This window comes from Sapajus apella, unplaced genomic scaffold (genome assembly GCF_009761245.1).
Source record: "Sapajus apella isolate SASKATOON/1434 unplaced genomic scaffold, GSC_monkey_1.0 scaffold7, whole genome shotgun sequence".
In the NCBI taxonomy this organism is placed as follows: domain Eukaryota; kingdom Metazoa; phylum Chordata; class Mammalia; order Primates; family Cebidae; genus Sapajus; species Sapajus apella.
In genome coordinates this window covers 19,079,293-19,100,845 of record NW_022436947.1, presented here as the reverse complement: position 1 = coordinate 19,100,845, position 21,553 = coordinate 19,079,293, and the positions used below count along the sequence as shown (strand labels likewise).

The following is a 21,553-nucleotide window of genomic DNA, read 5'->3' as shown; positions in this document are numbered from 1 at the left end:
AGAAGTTTTTGTTCAGTCATTTTTAAAATGTGAATTTTAAGTGTTCGCTCAAAACAAAAAATTCTGATAGTTCTTCACTATCAGACTTTAGCCTTTATGGAATCTGTTTTGACGAAGGGAGAAGATTCTATAAACCAATATAATTTTTGAACTATTTAATATATTAGTAGTGCCTGACTCCAACCAGTGGTTACTAAAATATCGGTTATTACTTGTGGGAAAGCAGCAGGCCTAAGGATACCTAAGATGAGACTCTGTGCCCATCAGCAGAGCTCAGTTTGAGTCCAAAATGTTGAACTCACAGATCTAGAATTATGGCTTCAAAATCTTTAGGAAGATAGAAGCAATAGTTCAAAATTATTTTATTTCAAAATCATTCTGAAGAGTCTCAGCAAGACTGCTGGATTCTAAGAAATAGAGATCTTGAAGTATTCCTGGGAATTTCAGTCAATTCAAATGACCTGAGACCAGTTTGAAACCAGAATAAAATTCCTCCAAGGTGGGTTTACATGCATCAGTAGGAATGTGCCAGCACTTGGGGTGGTCACCCATGAGAGTGCCAAGAATGGAGGGAATCTCGGAGACCTGCCTCGGCCCACACATGTTGCCCCAGAGATAAGGAGGCCAAAAAAAAAAGTCTTACTTTTATTACAGTAAACAGCAGCCCAATCATAGTATGAGTAATTAATATTCTTTAGGGGATGTGATTGGATTAAGACCCTGTATTGTAATTTACTAGAATAGAAACCATAATCCCTATAGTTAATTTATGCTCTGGTAAAATGATAAAAATAAATAAAATGCAGTGCACACTGAAAATATTGAAGCAAAAAGGAAATAAATCCATGATGCGATAGTTATACATACTCTACCTCAACCCTTATTATAATTAAATGAGAAAATTATATTTGCCCATTAAAAGTATGAAGTTAGGTGGAGTTAAACCATTATTAAAAAAATTAAACACTTCTTAAGCATGTTGAAACAAATGGAATATCGCTGATATTTTTTTCATAGCCTCTTAGCAAAGGAAAAACCTACAATATGTGTACCACTAACAAGTATTTGATTATGATTACCCCTTATGAGCATTAAATATTTCAAAAGTCTAAGAAAAAGAGTGGCTTCTCTTCAAATTACTTTCAGTAAAACAAGGTATTGTCTAATGTGCTTAATTTGAAGATTTTTTACATGCATGAACATCTTTAGTCATAGCTTTTAGAAAATCATATTGAAGGTCATTTGTCACAGTTTAGTTTGCATCTCATTTTAAAATTCACGTGTATTAATTTATGTGGTGGTTACAAAGACACAAGTGTTTGAGATGATTGAAATCACTTTAGTTTGGAAACATAAAGAATAAAGAGCACAAAGAACAGACGGTGAGGAAAGGATTTCATAGGAAGAAAGAAAGAGAACACTAATGATCAAAATAAAATTTCCAAAGTTCTTCTTGGATAGTTTTTATAAGAAAAAAAGTGAGAATTAAAAGTAAGATTGTGATTGTTTCTAGTGAGTACTTTCCTTTTTTAATCACAGGAAGATGTCCAAGGTAAGTAATTTTGAAACAGTTGCGTTGTCAAGAATATTAACTTAATCTGAATCTTCTTGGGAGGTAGGCGTGCTTAACAGATTTTACATGCATTCTCATTTTATGGTTTTCAATATATCAATACCCAAGAGTCTTGATTAAAAATAGAAAAAAACCTCAAGAAAGTTTGTATTGGAAAATAGAGGTATACCTTTTTTTAATTTCAGATATACCTTGAAATTTCTATAGAATATACATTTCTTTTGAGGACAAGAAAGGGCATAAAACATAGAACATATGCAGCATTAGGATGGTGCAGAGCATAAATTTTGAAGATAGTCTGAGATTCCATAAAAGCATGGGAGTTTGAAGAACATCGTCATAATAATGTTCAAACCTCACTGTTACTTTGCCTACCATCTTCCTAATGACCAGGGCAGCTCAGACCAAGACTAAAGAAAAATTCTTCTCTGGCCCCTCAGTCATTTGGCAGTGTGGCTAGATTCCTTCTTAGGAGAGAACCAGCTTACTCTTTCCTGACATTCCCTGACAGGTCCTGTTTTAGCACTGAGATAGTCATATGTAGATTCTGATTTGTTGGGAGAAACAGACCGGAATAATCCTGGTCATCAGATTCTTAAAGTAGACAGCATTAGCTGAGTTTCCCTGGGGAGAAGGTACAAGATTCACTCTGTTCAGTTCTTCTTGCTGACAGCAAGGCTGGAAAACACTCTTCATTTTACCTGGTGCAGCACCCTGTATAGAAATAAGTATGAGCCCAAATTTGAGGAGTAGGGTAGTTATTTGTCTCTCAGTCAAAATAGAAACTTAAGGAAGAAGTAGCTGAATAAGAAAATCAATTCTCCAGAAAATTCCTGGCATTTTCCCAACTATGCTTTTATCAGCCCTGCTAAGGATGAAAGTAACTCTGCACTGATGAAAAATTATTTGCATTTTTTTACACTCAGTTTTATCACTGACCTCTCTGTTCTTAGCTTCAATCAGATTTGGTGGTGAGAATGGGGAAGGGAGTGGAATGGGAGATAGAGATCAAGATTTGTGTAGTTACGTATAAGCTCATGTAGTGTTGTGTTGTAGTTTTCAGTAATGTTGAAAACGAAAATTTGGAATTTTAATTGTGAGAAAGTCTAAATTTTCAAAGCTGACATTCGTTTTTTGGTTCTTTTTAATTTCTCCTTTTTCCACCCATAGGTAGATCCGCAAAGGCTGAAATAGTTGAACAAATACTAATTTTGTGTTTAATTTTGTAGAACTTGATATTTTTCCTGAATTAATTGGAACTGAAGAAATAATCAAGGTATCATAGCCATTTTAATATTCAAATGTTTTATTATTAAATGATCTATTTTGAATTGTGGCTTAGGTGTTAGGTATTGTCACACGAATAAAAGTCGTGTTGCATGATTTACTGTTTGCGGGGTTAGTTGCTAGGCTTTACATATAGTAACATGATTGATATATGTGATTCTCTTTGAAGAAATTGAAAGATGTATTGTTTGGTATAGTACTAAAAAACCGGAAATATAAATGGTGATGATAAAAAACAATGACCTTTAAAAATAAATATAGTTATGCCCTACACCTATAAATTGAAATTTTTTTAGTGTACAAATTTTCTGAATAACTAAAATTATATTTAACCACTTATTAATATTGCTACAGTTTATATATAAATAACCAATGATTTATAGATTCACGATAAATATGGCCCCAAATATAAATTGTATATATATATTTTACCCATGTAAACTCGTTATTATTTAATTTGATAAATATTCATTTACTTGAAGAACATTGTGCTGACAACAGACACTTATACTGTGAGTAGTCTATACTATTTATTGATAAAATTTATAGGTATTTGATATTATAAATTTTAACACTATTTTAGTTTTTTTAAATAGAGAGAAAGTGATTAATATATTTTATATTTCATCCTATGCCCTAATGTGCTGTTTATCATAATTGAAATTGTGTATTCAGTTTATGTGCTATTGTTGATGATAATATGAATGTGTGCATGTGTATAGATTGTGTAGGAGCTGATAAAGTGTGATAACTAGTGCTGTTATCCAGCAGTAAATAACCAGTAGGTCCTTCATAGTTATAAACTATCTTGATATTTTATATATCTTATGGCTAGTCATTCTTACAAGGGACTATTTTACCAAAATGACCAATCCACCTTTCAACAGGAGTTTACATGTTTCAGCTAAGGATATCTTTATTTGTGTGTGTACATACATATTCACATGCATATGGATATATATATCTACAAATGATCGACAGAAATAGGTCAAAAAAGAAATTATATTTATGCTGAGTTGTTAATTCAAATAATTGGTCTGACATACCAATGTAAGCCCTTGTTTCAATAATTGGTACCATGTGGTAAAAGATATTTTGTCTAAGTTCCATCTTATATACTAAGCATTACACATCACGGATTCTTTAGAAAAGACTAAGGAATGATCAATTATTTTTCATAGTAATCCCCATTATCATGATTCATGATCCCTGCTTATTTACTTTAGTTACAAGATCCATGTTTAGTTATTTTTCTTCTCTGTTGCCATTAACCCTACAACTTATTACTATAAACTTAAAAAAGTTATTTAAAATCTTTCAATATTACTAGTAAATCTCTACATAAAACTATAATATTGTATTTATAATATTAACCATGTAAATAGGCTATACATGTTACCTGATATACATTTTTAATTAATTTCCATTTTTAATGGACATATAATAGCTTTACATATTTATGAGGTATACAGTGATCAAATCAGGGTAGTTTGCGTATCCATTATCTCAAACATTTACCATTTTTCTGTGTTGGAAACATTTGATATCCTTTTTTCTACCTATCTGAAAATACATATTAATGCTAACTATAGTCATCCTACAGTGCTATTGAGTACTATAACTTATTCTTCCTATCTAGCTGTAATTTTGTATCCTTTAACCAACCTCTGCTGGTCACCCTCTTCCCATTACATTTCCCAGCCTCTAGTAACCACTATTCTACACTCTACTTCTATGAGATCAACTTTTTTGGCTTCCACATAGGAGTGAGAACATGCAGTTTTTATCTTTCTGTTCTTGGCTTATTCCACTTACGTAATGGAAGTGTATCTTTATTTTTGTCATATGCTCTACAATAGAGGTCCCTAAAGCTATGCCTGTCATGGTGCCTCTGGTCTCACCATTTACATATATGACAGACACTAGCAGATCTTCCTGTTAGAGAAGAATGTGAAGATGTGTGAGCAGGCTGGCTTGGTGTACCCAAAGAAAAGTTTCTGAATAGGAGGAGAAAAACAAACAGACAAAACAGTTTAGTGCGTCAGTCCACGTCCAACAGGAAACAGATGCCACACTCAAATGGAGTCATGGAAGTTAATTTAATATATATATATATAAAAGGATGATTCACAGATGTGGGAATTCTTAATGCAAACAAACAAGGGGTGGGATTGTACATTTGGGGTGAATGATATCAGGGACGCGTTGTTACATCTAAACATGAAAGAGGAGAAGGTACAGAGAGAGTGGCCCAGCAAATGCTGTGAATTCTGTAATGGGACAGAGCCATCCTGTGGTGACCAGTTGGGTAAGGAACTGCCCAGGGAATGACCACATTTTCCAGCCACTTACTTAGAACAGAATGGAGACAGGTGGAGAGAGGCTGTGGGAAAGCAAAATGAGGATACACAACACACTGCAGAAGGAGTCACCTGAGAAGGCAGAGTAGAATTAAAAATTAATGTCATTACTTGTTGGTAGAAGACTGTGATCTAGAAAAAAATGAGGAAGAGAAAGAATTCTTATAACATTAGGCTTATTTGGTTTGTGGGGCTTTACCCGTGGTGGTAGTGCCCAAAGAAACAGCAGCTCAAAATCTTTGAGATTGAAGAATCCTTGGCACTGCCAAGGGAGAGGGAGCCAGCTACCGCCACATAGACAGGGATTTAAAATAAAGGATACAGGAGCAGTGATTGGTAAGCTTAGTGTGGCAAATTAGTAGTAGTTCATGCTATTGAAATTAACTATTGTGTTAATAACATATTGTCAAATCAAGAGAGACTCATGTCATAATATGTATTCCTGGAGCATGATTATGAGATGGGATGAAAATACCACTTAAGCAATCCACTATTCACTTCCTTGGCTTCATGCAGGAATGAATGATAGGCATGAAATGTATTCCTAATGATTTTTAATCCCTGAATATAGACATAAATAGTTTGAAGGATATTTCTTAGGCCCTCTCCAAACAGAAATGTATGAATTTGCAAGACAAAGTATCTGTAGCATGATCATGGCTTTACACTAAATTTTTAAAATGAAGTTGTGAAGGATGACATATAACACAGATTGAAATTACAGTGGAAGAGTGAGTCACAGTAACTCCATAAATAAATTGTAGGAAAGAGTATTGTTGAAATATTTGTAGTTAGACATGAATAAAGTGATCACACAGCATGAATGATATATTCCTCTTAAAATGTTGACACAGCCAGTATGACCTTATAGAGATTAACAAGATGTAAGAGACTAGGATTAATGAAGGGCCAATCAATCACCTTCACCAGGGACTGATGTGTTCTGAACCCCATAAAGTTTATAGAAAGCATATGTAACTGATATGTGCATAGTTTTTGTTCCAAGTGTGTAACAAGAAGAAGTGCATAGCATTATGTTATAATAGAAATCTTATGGAAATCTACATTGCTTATAGCAGAATATGATAAAGTATGTTTATGTGGAAATGTAAACAAAGAGAAATAAATGTAATATTATTGTGGCGGTAAATAGACATTAGATTATATAGAGAAAATAGATGACATATCTTCGGGGAGCTTTAGCCATGAAGGAGAGGCGAGAAGTAGAACGATAACTAGAAGGTGAATTAGAGGTTTTCTATCGTGTTCCCTTTACATAAGAGAGATTGGAGTTGATTTAAGCTGATGAGAATGATCTGTTTGATAATTTGAGAAAACAAATTGGAAACACAAAATAGATTAAGCTACTCAATTATGTTCGATTTCCAGGTTCATGATAGGGAATAGATCAACAACACAGAAGTGGGAATTAGCTTTAGAAAGGAAGAAAAACTCTTCGGTTTTAACAGGACAGGAGGGGCAGGGGCCTTGTTTTTAATGTTAGGAAGAGGTGTATTTTTGTCTGGTAGCTTCTATTTTCCCTGTAAACAGGCAGGCCATCTCCTGAGAATGGGAAGAAGGGATAGGAAAATGAAGGTTTGAACGGAATTTTGGTAGAGGGAAAGAGTGTGGAGTGATACGAGAAAACTAGGCAAATATTTCCATTTGCAAAGACAAGGAAGAATTTAGAAACTCCACACTGCCAAGCCGAACATTGATTCCCAGCAAAACTCTGGATCAAATTATAAAACAAATATTTATGAGAACTTCTAAGGAAAGAAGAGATAACTGGCATCAAGCAATTTTTCCCAAAAGCAAGTCAATGCAAATTATTTTTATTTCCTTTCACATGAAGATTTTTGGTTTGTAGATTACGGGAATATTTTATTTAGGAAATTATTTGACAAAAATCTCTCAAGTGTTCCTTGTGAAAAGGGTATCATACAGAATGTACAACTTCATGAAAAATGCTGACTACTCATAAGGAAATTTGTCAAGGGAATCTGAGAGCGTAGCCATTTTTAGCACTCAATATAATTCAGGTCAAGTGCACTAACTTCCTAGAGTTGTCACATATGATTCAGAAAATACTCACAACCAGCCAAATAATTAAGCTGTAAGTAATGAGGCCACCATAAAGCTTGGAATCGTGTGTTTCATACAGTGCAGATTTCTATGTGTATGACACATACTCATGAGCACACTCAGTTTAAGATTCAGATTCTATGATAATGGTCAAGTTCTCACTGGCTGTACTCAGTCACTTTTTTCTTCTTTTAGGGAACATGCCTTAAAATATCTAATAGATGATCAAATAAATGACAATTCTAACAAGTTATTGGGTACAGAGACTCTGACAAAATCATGTCCCACATGAACTAAAAAAAAAAAAAATTCTTGATACCTTTGGCAATTGAGTTTTCTAAGCATATAATTAGATATAATATGCCCATTTACACACACACACACACAAACATGCGTGTGTGTGTGTGTGTGTGTGTGTGTGTGTGTGTGTGTGTGTGTGTGTAGGGAGCGAGAGAGAGAAGGGGAAAGAGAAAGCATAGGTCTTGGTTGACTTTTAACCAGAAGACTGGAAGTCTCTTCCTGTGTCATTGCATGGAAGCTTCAGCCTCCTGAATGGTGATTGTAATGGAAACACAAAATTAAACAACTAGGAGTAACATCATATTTGACAAGTTGCCTTTGAAAATTTGCCAAAGTCTTAAGTGGAAAATATTAAAAACCAAAAGGAAAACAAAACCAAACACCTATTTTAGTTCTAAATCTTCCCCTTATTCTGACCTTAAAATTACGATTTGTTCTAAATATATACAATTAAATATTCTGAATGTTCAACTACTTTGGTCTTTGAATTAGTTCCATCACCATTTCTTACCACAACATGCTAATGGCTATTTAGCTTGATGCTTGATGAACAAAGAAATATAAAAACAAGAAAATAAATACCATGTTAAATAACACTCTCCATAAATAACTTCAATATGTCTTCCTTTTAAAGATGTGGTATCTATTCATTTAACCACTTCTTTCCATAGCATTAAAATAAAGGCAGCCATAAATTAGGTGTTTTCATTACATTTAATTACTCTCCTGGAGAGTGGATGATAACAGTTGTAGGTTAGAGACATGCATTTTACAGAATGGTGTTTTATGAGGATAAAAAGTTCCCAAGATACCACAAGTGATGACTGGCAGTATGAAGATTTTGTTTTTCTCCTGTTTCCTTATGACTCATTAAATCTTGTTTGTTTTTCAAAGGTGGAGGAAGAGGGAAAAAAAATTGAAGAAGATGCTAATGTGAATCCTGGTAGAGATAGTGCCACAAACCAAATAAGGAAAAAAGAACCCCATCTTTCTACCACGACACACTATAATCGCATGGGGACGAAATACAATGAAGCCAATACTAACCGATCCCCCACAAGAGGAAGTGGATTCTCTGGAAAGGGTGATGTTCCCAACACGTCTTTAAATTCCACTTCCCAACCAGCCACTAAATTAGCCACAGAAAAAGATATTTCCTTGACTTCTCAGACTGTGACTGAACTGTCACCTCACACTGTGGAAGGTACTTCAGCCTCTTTAAATGATGGCTCTAAAACTGTTCTTAGATATCCACATATGAACTTGTCGGGGACTGCAGAATCCTTAAATACAGTTTCTATAACAGAATATCAAGAGGTATCTACCGATATCATTGAGGAGGAGAGTTTATTGACCAGTTTCAAGTTTGATCCCGGAGCTGAAGAATCTTCAGGCTCCAGTCCTGTAACGTCTGCTATGCCATTCATCTCTGAGAACATATCCCAAGGGTATATATTTTCTTCCGAAAACCCAGAGACAATCACATATGGTGTCCTTATACCAGAATCGACTAGAAATGCTTCTGAAGATTCAACTTCATCAGGTTCAGAAGAATCATTAAAGGATCCTTCTGTGGATGGAAATGTGTGGTTCCCTAGCTCTACAGATGTGACAGCCCAGCCCGAGGTTGGATCAGGCAGAGAGAGCTTCCTCCAGACTAATTACACTGAGATACGTGTTGATGAATCTGAGAAAACAACCAAGTCCCTTTCTGCAGGCCCAGTGGTGTCACAGGGTCCCTCAGTTACAGATCTGGAAATGCCACATTATTCTACCTTTGCCTACTTCCCAACTGAGGTAACACCTCATGCTTTTACCCCATCCTCCAGACAACAGGATTTGGTGTCCACAGTCAACGCGGTACACTCGCAGACCACCCAACCGGTGTACAATGGTGAGACACCTCTTCAATCTTCCTACAGTAGTGAAGTCTTCCCTCTAGTCACCCCTTTGTTGCTTGACAATCAGATCCTCAACACCACCCCTGCTGCTTCAAGTAGTGATTCGGCCTTGCATGCTACGCCTGTATTTCCCAGTGTCGATGTGTCATTTGAATCCATCCTGTCTTCCTATGATGGTGCACCTTTGCTTCCATTTTCCTCTGCTTCCTTGAGTAGTGAATTGTCTCGCCACCTGCATACAGTTTCTCAAATCCTTCCACAAGTTACTTCAGCTACCGAGAGTGATAAGGTGCCCTTGCATGCTTCTCTGCCGGTGGCTGGGGGTGATTTGCTATTAGAGCCCAGCCTTGCTCAGTATTCTGATGTAGTGACACATCAGACCGCTACTCATGCTGCTTCAGAGACGCTGGAATTTGGTAGTGAATCTGGTGTTCTTTATAAAACGCTTTTGTTTTCTCAAGTTGAACCACCCAGCAGTGATGCCGTGATGCATGCACCTTCTTCAGGGCCTGAACCTCCTTATGCCTTATCTAAAAACGAGGGCTCCCAACACATCTTCACTGTTTCTTACAGTTCTGCAATACCTGTGCATGATTCTGTGGGTGTAACTTATCAGGGTTCCTTATTTAGCGGCCCTAGCCATACACCAATACCTAAGTCTTCATTAATAACCCCAACTGCGTCATTACTGCAGCCTACTCATGCCCTCTCTGGTGATGGGGAATGGTCTGGAGCCTCTTCTGATAGCGAATTTCTTTTACCTGACACAGATGGGCTGACAGCCCTTAACACATCTTCACCTGTTTCTGTAGCCAAATTTACATATACAACATCTGTGTTTGATGATGATAATAAGGCGCTTTCTAAAAGTGAAATAATGTATGGAAATGAGACTGAACTGCAAATTCCTTCTTTCAGTGAGATGGGTTACGCTTCTGAAAGCACAGTCATGCCCAACATGTATGATCACGTAAATAAGTTGAATGCATCTTTACAAGAAACCTCTGTTTCCATTTCTAGCACCAAGGGCATGTTTCCAGGGTCCCTTGCTCATACCACCACTAAGGTTTTTGATCATGAGATTAGTCAAGTTCCAGAAAATAACTTTTCAGTTCAACCTACACATACTGTCTCTCAAGCATCTGGTGACACTTCGCTTACGCCTGTGCTTAGTGCAAACTCAGAGCCAGCATCCTCTGACCCTGCTTCTAGTGAAATGTTATCTCCTTCAACTCAGCTCTTATTTTATGAGACCTCAGCTTCTTTTAGTACTGAAGTATTGCTACAACCTTCCTTTCAGGCTTCTGATGTTGACACCTTGCTTAAAACTCTTCTTCCAGCTGTGCCTGGTGATCCAATATTGGTTGAAACCCCCAAGGTTGATAAAATTAGTTCAACAATATTGCATCTCACAGTATCAAATTCTGCTTCAAGTGAAAACATGCTGCACTCTACATCTGTACCAGTTTTTGATGTATCGCCTACTTCTCATATGCACTCTGCTTCACTTCAAGGCTTAACCATGTCTTATACAAGTGAGAAATATGAACCAGTTTTGTTTAAAAGTGAAAGTTCCCAGCAAGTGGTACCTTCTTTGTACAGTAATGATGAGTTGTTCCAAACGGCCAATTTGGAGATTAACCAGGCCTATCCCCCAGAAGGAAGGCATGCATTTGCTACACCTGTTTTATCAATTGATGAACCATTAAATACACTAATAAATAAGTTTATACATTCTGATGAAATTGTAACCTTCACCAAAAGTTCTGTTGCTGATAAGGTATTTGCTGGTATTCCAACAGTTGCTTCTGATACGTTTGTATCTACTGATCATTCTGTTCCTATAGGAAATGGGCATGTTGCCATTACAGCTGTTTCTCCCAACAGAGATGGTTCTGTAACAACAACCAAGTTGCTGTTTCCTTCTAAGGCAACTTCTGAGCTGACTCATAGTGCCAGATCTGATGCCGATTTAGTGGGTGGTGGTGAAGATGGTGATACTGATGATGATGATGATGATGGTGATGATGATGATGATGATGACAGAGATAGTGATGGCTTATCCATGCATAAGTGTATGTCATGCTCATCCTATAGAGAATCACAGGAAAAGGTAATGAATGATTCAGACATCCATGAAAACAGTGTTATGGATCAGAATAATCCAATTTCATATTCACGATCTGAGAATTCTGAAGAAGATAATAGAGTCACAAGTGTATCCTCAGAGAGTCAGACTGGTATGGACAGAAGTCCTGGTAAATCACCATCAGCAAATGGGCTACCCCAAAAGCACGATGATGGAAAGGAGGAAAATGACATTCAGACTGGTAGTGCTCTGCTTCCTCTTAGCCCTGAATCTAAAGCATGGGCAGTTCTGACAAGTGATGAAGAAAGTGGATCAGGGCAAGGTACCTCAGATAGCCTTAATGAGAATGAGACTTCCACAGATTTCAGTTTTCCAGACACTAATGAAAAAGATACTGATGGGGTCCTGGCAGCAGGTGACTCAGAAATAACTCCTGGATTCCCACAGTCCCCAACACCATCTGTTACTAGCGAGAACTCAGAAGTGTTCCACGTTTCAGAGGCAGGTTAGTTACGGATCAAAAGATAGAATGAGGTGTGGTGGTTTGCTTTCTCTAAAACAGAAAAAATTATGGAACAGTAGAAATTTGGTAAAATGGTACATCATGGTTTTAAAAATCAAAACATTCAACAAATCCAGTTTTTAAAGTATGATTTTATTTATTATTTCAAATGATTATTTAACATATTTTGGCTTTTAATTTATCTCTAAAATAGACAAAACAATTATTTACTGTCAATATTTCATACTTAGATTGACATTTCATAATACATTTTTAGTGAACTGCTTTTAAAATAAGATCAGAGCATGCTATTTTAGATTATTTTAATTTTCATTCTTTTGTTCTAAAACAAGTTGTAAGCTAACTCAATTATAAAATGAAGTATTAAATCTGAGAGGAATGTGACATAAGCACTTCTCTCTGACACACCCCCATAGGAAGGAATTAGTAATTTGCACGTTCATATCAGTTTGGGGAGCTTTATTTTTTTTAAAAAAAAAAAGTTCTGTTGCTAAGTTTTGAGAGTTAATAAAGTTAAACAAAAATTTATTTTTCTTTCTTTACCTTAATGTTGCCTAAAGAGGGCAGTGTAAAACATCAAAATATATTTTACTTCATGCCTGCTGTTACACATCTTTTTGAAGTTAAATAATGGGCATTAATATATACAGTATGTATAGGTATCGTATGACAAGATGTAAAATACTGAACATTTTTCTGCAGAAATGAATTGCATTTGTGAATGTATTTTATGCAAATTGGCTTACTGGCCAGATGTTTCTTAGAGCAGATTACGTGCAGTGTATATAATACAGATGTCTGCTTTAAATGCCAATGGAAAGAAGAGGGGAGTTCAATTCTATTAAGTATAGAAAATTGATACTTTCACTGAATTGGTCATAAGAATTTTGTAATTTGCTTTTATTACATGTGAAAGTATTCTGAAATTTCATAATGAAAATATTTAAATATTAACATTACGTTAAATGATAGGCAATGTAACAAAATGCAGATTGTATAAAAGTGGATATTTGTCCAGAACACAGACATCAGTCTCATTAGGATATTTTTTCTCTTTGCTATTTCATCTTTTGAATTAGTTGTATATTTTTTCTTCAGTGCAGCAGCAATTAAAAATTTGTACATTTTGATAGAGAAGTTTTTCTGTGTTCTGACTTGATACCTATTTAACATTGCATTTTAAACACTTAAATGCTGATATGTGAGAATGAATAATTAATCCATAGGTCACTATAGTCATTACTGCTGTCGTATATAGGAACTGTTATCTGTTCTCAATTATAGTAGTTGCTTTTTAATTTTTATTAGATTTATGTCAAAAGAAAATATCAGGAATCCATCTACCTGTCTTATCAGGTAGTGACATTGATATGTTCTTGCTATATGTTACTATTGTAGAAAGATATATATAATTAGATGCTAAACCTAAAATTATTGACTAAAGCTTAGCAAGTTTCTCTTTAGTGTACTAATTAGTTTTATTTAATTATCAAAAATATGTTCTCCCACTAATTAGGGTAAAACAATATGAATATAACATCCAGCATTAACAAGTAACATAATTAGTGAAATAAATAAGCTCAAACAAAATTAAATTCTGGCCTATTTTTAAAACTGTATCTGTAAAATCATATGTAGTCTGTCTTATCCAATAATTGAGTATATCCCTTTATCAAATGCATTCAAACTAGTACTGAAACTTAAAATTTTATGGTATATTTCTAGAATGCAGAATAATTTACAGGATACATTCTTCAAAATAACACATATACCGAAAATATTAATGTTCACAATTTATAAATGAGTACACTGAGACCCAAAGATAGTAGGTTATTTGATCCAGGTTACATGAGTAAATAAAAAGCTGAGCCTGGAAATGTGTTGTTGATGTCTATCTCTTAGAGACTATGCTTTCATGTTGGGGGCCAATTATATAAATGTAAGCTTAAATCATAATGCCAAAATTATACTATCTTATTCTCAAAACATATTTCAAAATTTTAAACTTAGTGCATTATTTCATAATTACCTATTAATCAAATATTTTAATTTAGGTAACTCATATATACTACTGAGTCATATTAAAACATATTTTAGTCTCAAGTAAATAAAAATAAAATCAGTACAACTAGTTCCTCATTATAGTACACAAAACAACCGATTGTCTGTACTTTCATGTGATATTCCATCTTGTGTAAAAGAGCTAGGTTTCATGCCATAGATTGATCATTCTGACCCCTTAATTAAAGGATTTAAGATCAAGCATTACAGAGAACTTTTGAGAAAAGTTTATACACAAGACTATATGTGTGTGCATGTGTGTATATAATGCCTGTATATAAATGTGTATATGGTATATTTACATATATAATACATTACATATCTTACATATATAACACATATATGATTGGACATATATATGTATGCTATACATATATAAATATGTAATTATATATATATATATATATATATATATACACATATACATGTTGCTATGAAAATTTGTGGCCGTTAAATACTTGCATAATTATATAAGCTTACTTTGAGCATACATTAATCTACATCACTGGTTCTCAAACTTGAACATAGATCAAAATCAACTGGAGGACTTGTCAAAACACAAATTGCTGAGCCTTACACACAGAGTTTCTGGTTCAGAAGATTTGGTGTGGTTTGAGTGAAGGCCAAAATTTGCATTTCTAACTTATAGTGGTGTTGATGTTGCTATTCTGGAGATCACACTTCAAGAAAAACTGATACAGATAATTATATTAGCAACCATTTGTACTATACGAGGTACCAGGGACTTTGCTAAGTGAATGTTTTCATTTATGACTCACACACTTACTTTCCATATAGGTAACAATAGTTACAATAGAAAAAACTGTGAAGATAACCACATACAAAATAAGATGTTTTTCTAAATTTTATAAGGAAATGTTCACTGCATTCACCATTAAGTTATTTAGCTGACTAGATGATTCTAGATGAGTCTCCGCAAAATAATGAGCTGAGAATTAACATTTTGAAAAATGAAGGGTCTTTTCTCACAAGAATATTAACTACAACTTAGGGCTCAGTTGGCTTAGCACATTTTCAATTTCCATACAGTTTTATGATTTTTAATCACACTTTTGAATTTCATTTTTTCTAGTAATTGCATTTATAATTGTAAAAACAAACATCTTGGGAAATGTGTGTGCAATTTACATTCCTGTCATACATTTTATTTATTTATTTATTTATTTATGAGACAGAGTCTCACTCTGTTGCCCAGGCTGGAGTGCAGTGGCATGATCTCGGCTCACTGCAAACTCCACCTCACAGGTTTAAGCCATTCTCCTGCCTCAGCCTCCCAAGTAGCTGGGACTACAGGCACGCACCATCATGCCTGGCTAATTTTTGTATTTTTTTTTCAGTAGAGACAGGGGTTTCACCATGTTGGCCATACTGGTCTTGGACCCCTGACCTCAAGTGATCTGCCCATCTCGCCCTCCTAAAGTGCTGAGATTACAGGTGTGAGCCACCACACCCGGCCCAATATATTTTCTTCACAAGTGGATTAAATTCCTGGCCCTTTCTGCTATCATCCTTGATCAACAGAAGAAAGCTATTATTTTAAATCTTAGGTTCTCTCCATTTAGATATATTTTAATGCTATATATGTGCATTTATATTAGTCTTAATTTCTTAAATATTTAAAGTTAAATGAAGTTTCTCTGTCTCCTATTTCTAATAGTGAGGCACTTGGTATGAAAGCATTGAAAGTGCCAAATGCATAAGAAGACATGTAGATTTTAATGGGAAACTCAAATGTTCTTTCAGAAGGTCTGCAGGTAGATAAGCTAAGGGTTCTTTGTAGCATGTCAACATGTTGTAATGTTAGAAACTATTCTCATGCTCAATCATCTTTGTTTCCTGCTGAATGCACCTCAAAGCAAAGAGGAAGGATTGTTATTGGCCACAAACACAGTTCTGAAACTGTTTTATAACAACTGAAAAATTTATTTCTAGTTATAGTGATTTTCAAAGTGCTAGTACAATAATGCACCTCACTGTTCCCAAAAATAATCATGTGTCATCTTTTAAAATTAACTCAAGGACCAAATTGGGAGTTTTAATTATTTACAATTGCATACTTCAGAAGAATTTCTTAGATCTACATATTTCTCCAATTCACCTGAAATTGCATTTTTATTTTTCGTAGAATAAAACAATGGATAAGAAAAGCATTCAGAATAACATTTAAAACCAATCTATATTTAAAATTAAAATAGATTGCTGATTGAAATATTATTCTAATATAAGAAGAGTTATCCCAAGATTTTTTCTTCATGAAATTATTAATTGCTTCTAACTATTTCCCTAATGCAAGGTTAAACATAATTATATTAAAAGTTATTTTAGAAAATTAATATATGTGGTGATTCAGTAAGTAGCACTTTTTCCTGAAAGTTCTATTTTAAAACTGAGTAGTTTTTTTTTTTTAATTTTGCTATTTCTATTTTCCTCATTTAGTAACATTTCAAAGCAGTATTATGCTCACCTGTTGCCAAGACACCCTTATCTGGGTGCCATTCTCTGCTGGGATTTTGTAGTTTCAGGTTTAATAGCCTGCCTTACTTTTTAAACTTTGCTCTATTTAAGTTGGCCTATAATTGTAGACATTCTTTGCATCAAAGAGTCAAAATTTTAAAGGTAAGTAACAGCAATGAAGGTTGCAATTAATCAGTTGAGAAGTGCTGTGACTTCCTTCAGCTTAAATATCAATTCTCTCAATTTTCTCCGACTACAGAGGCCAGTAATAGTAGCCATGAGTCTCGTATTGGTCTAGCTGAGGGGTTGGAATCCGAGAAGAAGGCAGTTATCCCCCTTGTGATCGTGTCAGCCCTGACTTTTATCTGTCTAGTGGTTCTTGTGGGTATTCTCATCTACTGGAGGTAAGTTGAGTGTTTGTTTTAAAAAATTTAATTCATAAAGTTCAGATTTTGCCCATATTTCTTCTGGAAGGTTTTCAAAGCATATCCAAAATTTATTTTACTTTAGAGCTGCAATTAATTTATTCAAGGTAAATTTGTTAATCCAAAGGCACAATAATGAGAGTTAATTATTCTTCATACATTAATTAAAGGTGAAATGGAAGAACTTTTACTTGTTACTATTTAATACAGTATCTTGCCAGTTGCACTTTCATGTTAATCTAATTAATAGACATCTTCATAGCATTTAACATAAATCTAAGCTTCTCATTAGTTGTAAGTCCAAAAATTAAGAAAACATTTTTATATAGTAACTAATATTGTTTTTAAATGACAGAAGAGTTTGTATAAGATGCATATTAACTGTACATACTGATAAAAATGATAACCTGTGCATAAAAGTAAAATCAAGCAATTAAAATATAATTAGTGAATACAGTTAATGACTGTCTCAAGATGCATGGGCATTTAAGATTCCTTGTTATTTGCTATGAGGATGAAATATAGCTTCACTGTCAATAATCTATTAGGTCATTTAAAGGACAAGGATAATTGTACCCATCATAAGCTTTCTATCTTGTAGAAAGCAGAACACACAACAAATTAGTGTATTTATTGGGAACACAAGTCAATATAACTACGTCTGTTAGAAAACGAAGACTTTATGATGATATAAGGAATCATATGTATAAACCAAGAATCATATGTATATAGTACTATACTATATACTTTTATTTTTAAACAGAATTTTGTTCAGAAGATATAGAATGTTTTTTATTTAGCAACATCATTCTATAACTTTATATCAGCACTCTTTATGTGTGTTCTCTCAAAATATATTATCACTGTTTATTCTGAAATATTTACCATTTTTATTGACTGTTTTCCGTGTACCTAGTACTGTGTTAACTATTAGGAAATATCAAAAATGAACAAATGAATGAAAAAAAGTCAATGATTTGAAGAAATTTATGATTATTGAGGGGAAAGAATTTGTCATAAAAATGTATAAAATATGACACAAGAATGTATGCATAGCACTTGAAATCTAGTGCTAAGAGTAGTCAGAGAACAAAGAAACTTGATAGCCCAGAATGCCCAGGGTAAGTGTAAACTAAAATGTAGGATTCAAGTTGCGTAGGATTCAGAAAGGAAAGGAAAAGAGCACTCCAGGCAGAGACACAGCAGGTGGAAAGATCAGAAAGTAGAAATGAGCTGTCTTTTGAGTAAAAGCTATTGAATATTTCAGACATAGTGAGCCCTGGAGCATGTAGTAGACATTGGTTGACTAGGGTAGAATGTCTCCACGATCAACTGTATTTCATATCTGACTTCCTTTACTAGAACAGAGTAGACTGCACACTATGGAGAACTGATCATGCTTTTGTTAGACGACATGAGTCAGGAGTCTATTTTGTTCATAACAAGAAACAAACAAACCTGGTTTCTTCAGTCTGTACCTTGGTAATTCCAACAATTGCCAATTATTTTTTACTGAAGATTTCATGCTTAGCAGAGTGCTTTTAACATAATCCATAATCCATAAATAAGTGTTCATCAATAATACACACTGCTTTTCTCCCTGTTCCCCACTGAACTTGTTTGACCACATTTTTTACCACATTAATATGTGTATTCAGATTATAGCTTTCTATCTAATCTGATCTTCCCTACTAAACCATTTTTTTAATTAATGGGGGTCAGTGTTATAAACTGAAAATAAGATGGAGAATATGACCAATTCTGCTTCATAGTAAATAGTGCTAGTATAAAGTTTGAATAAAGATGTCTAATGGTTTCTAATTATAAGACTGAAGTTAGTTTCTTAATCTTTGTTACTTAATATTTCAAGTATATTTTCTAAAAATTTGGAAGTCAGTATCTTATTTAATACAGTTAGATAGTTTATGGAAAATTAAAATCTGGAGAGTTTTCTGTCTTCTATGGTAATAGGTCATTTCATTTGTATTATATAAATTTACCAGTCAAAAATAGATTACTTTTACCTTCAATAAGATATTTCTTTTCTCTTCACAAATAACACTTTAGGTAGCTTCAATTCAGAGTATAATAGTGTAAAATATATATGAGTATTTTGTCCAGGCACAGTGGCCCACACGTGTAATCCCAGCACTTTGCAAATGTGAAGTAAGGACGTCACTTGAGGCCATGAGTTTGAGACCAGCCCAGGCAACATAGTGAAACCTCCATCTCTACAAAAAATAAAAACTAAAAATTAGCAGGGCATGGTGGTACATGCCATAGTCCTAGCCTCCCAGGAGGCTGAAGCTGGAGGATAACTTGAGCCCAGGAGTCAAGTTTACAGTGAGCTATGATTATGCCACTGTACTCCAGCCTGATCTAAAAATATAAATTTTTAGATTACAGTATGCTAGGGGTATTATGTGCTGGTCACAAGATGATAGTTTTAGTGCATTCTTCAAGGTTTGTGTGAATCATTCAGATTCCAGTGAAGCTACATTTGTAAACAATATGATTTCACTAGTCAATATACAAACATTTTAGACTTTTTTAAAGACTACAGCCTGAGAAGAGGTTTAAAACTCTAAAGTCATACCAATAATAGTCCTAATAGTAATGTAGTCCTTATGAATTTTTCCAAGTTCATAAATTTGAACTTTTTTAAACAGCTTAATTTAGATAATATTAAAATACTGTAAAACTCACCTATTTAAAGTGTACAGTTCAATGGTTTTTAAAGTGTTCTACTATTTCCCTAATGACTAATGATGTTGAGTGTTTTTTCATGTGCTTGTTGGACAGTTGTATATCTTTTTTGGATAAATGTATATTCAAATCCTTTGCTGCTTATTTTTTAATTGTGTTATTTGTCTTTCTGTTATTGAGTTGTGGTTTTTGTTTGTTTGTTTTAAGGAGCAGAGAGTTTAATAGAAAAGAAAAATGGGAGAAGGCAGAAGGAAGAAGCTCCCCCGTAAAGAGACAGAGGGAAGGGGGCTCCAAAGCTGAAAGAGGAGACCCCGAGTTGTGTGTTTTTGTATATTCTAGATACAAGTCCCTTATCAGATACCTGATTTGCAATTAATTTCTCCCATTCTATGAGTTATCTTCTCACTTTCATGATGTTATCTTTTTTAAAGTACAAAAGTTTTTAATTTTGATGAAACCCAATTCATCTATTTTTCTCTTGTTGCTTGCACTTTTAGTATCATATCTAAGAAGGCTTCCTAACCCAGAACCACAATGATTAACTTCTAGATTTTTGTCTAAGAATTTAACAAAATTAAAGGACTCATGCTGCCCAGTTACAAAACCTTAATTAAAAGCTACAGGAATCAAGAGAGTCAGATACTGACATTAGAATAGACATATAGATCAATGGAATCGAATTGAGAACCCAGAAATCTTGTGTTTACGATCAATGGATTTTAAACAAAGATCCGAAAACTTTTCAATGGGCAAAGAATAGTCCTTCCAACAGATGCTGCTAGGACAATTGAATATCCACCTACAAAATGTCAAGTTGAACCTTTTTCTGACAACATACACAAAAATGAACTCATACGGGAACATAGACATCAGTGTAAGAACAATAAAATTCTTAGAAGAAAATATTTAAATATATTTCTAACCTATTTTAATGAGAAATTAATCTCAAAGTGTTATAATAAATCTATTTTGCCTAATTTACCTAACTCAACATGTTCCCCTAATATTTTGTATAAACCTTTAGAGGAAGCAGATTTTAGCCGAAAGACAAAACAAATTCAAAGTGAGAAAATCCAAATCTCTTTTCTAGTCCTGCCTGGCATTTGCAGTATGGCTTGGGCATGTCATTACCCACCTAGGGCTTGTTTTCCTCTGTTTAACATTTGGGTATATTCACTAGATCATCTTTAAGATTGTAGCCAGACCTTTTTTTAGGCGTTCTGTGAATAAATGCAGACGCTGATGCTTGTTTCATGTTTGTATAAGGATACTTGGGAATGAAATAATATACATGTCTAGGTTTTCATTATAAATACTGTGATGAAAAGGCGTAAATTAAATAATCAGATTACCATTGATTGAAAGGACCTATGTCTACAAGTTTAAAACAATCATCACGTTTTTCATCATGCCTGATGGATAATTAGCAGGTGACTTAGTTATCAACACTTAGCACATAGACGTGAAGACATTCACTGCTTATACAGAACAGATGGACTACAGATACTGAATCTTGTCATACATTAAATAATATGCCTTAAAATCATTTTCCAGATGTTTTAAGGTATAATTTACATGAGCCAAACCATAAGTTTCTAAGATGCAAAAATGACTTCAGCAGGGAAGATTTTCAAATAGTTTTTTTAAGGCAAATTTTTGAAAGCTTTTTTTTAAGAGTTAGAACCTAAAAAATATCAAAGTTATATCCAACCAAATGGCACACAATTATAAGCAATATAGAAAAGGACTTCATACAAACACAATTGTT

At 34.1% G+C, this 21,553-nt stretch overlaps 1 protein-coding gene across 5 annotated transcripts in view; it reads left to right on the top strand.

Moving 5' to 3' along the window:
- PTPRZ1 (protein tyrosine phosphatase receptor type Z1) overlaps positions 1–21,553 on the top strand; it is a 190,459-nt gene that overhangs the window by 130,705 nt on the left and 38,201 nt on the right. For 2 of the 5 annotated variants that reach the window (XM_032276161.1, XM_032276160.1), the window contains exons 11-13: positions 2,803–2,849; positions 8,500–9,499; positions 16,914–17,058. In XM_032276161.1, the coding sequence (XP_032132052.1) occupies positions 2,803–2,849; positions 8,500–9,499; positions 16,914–17,058 (1,192 nt within the window). Of the gene's footprint in view, positions 1–2,802; positions 2,850–8,499; positions 12,101–16,913; positions 17,059–21,553 lie in introns of all 5 variants that reach the window. The other 3 variants (XM_032276157.1, XM_032276158.1, XM_032276159.1) reach the window with 2 other exon arrangements.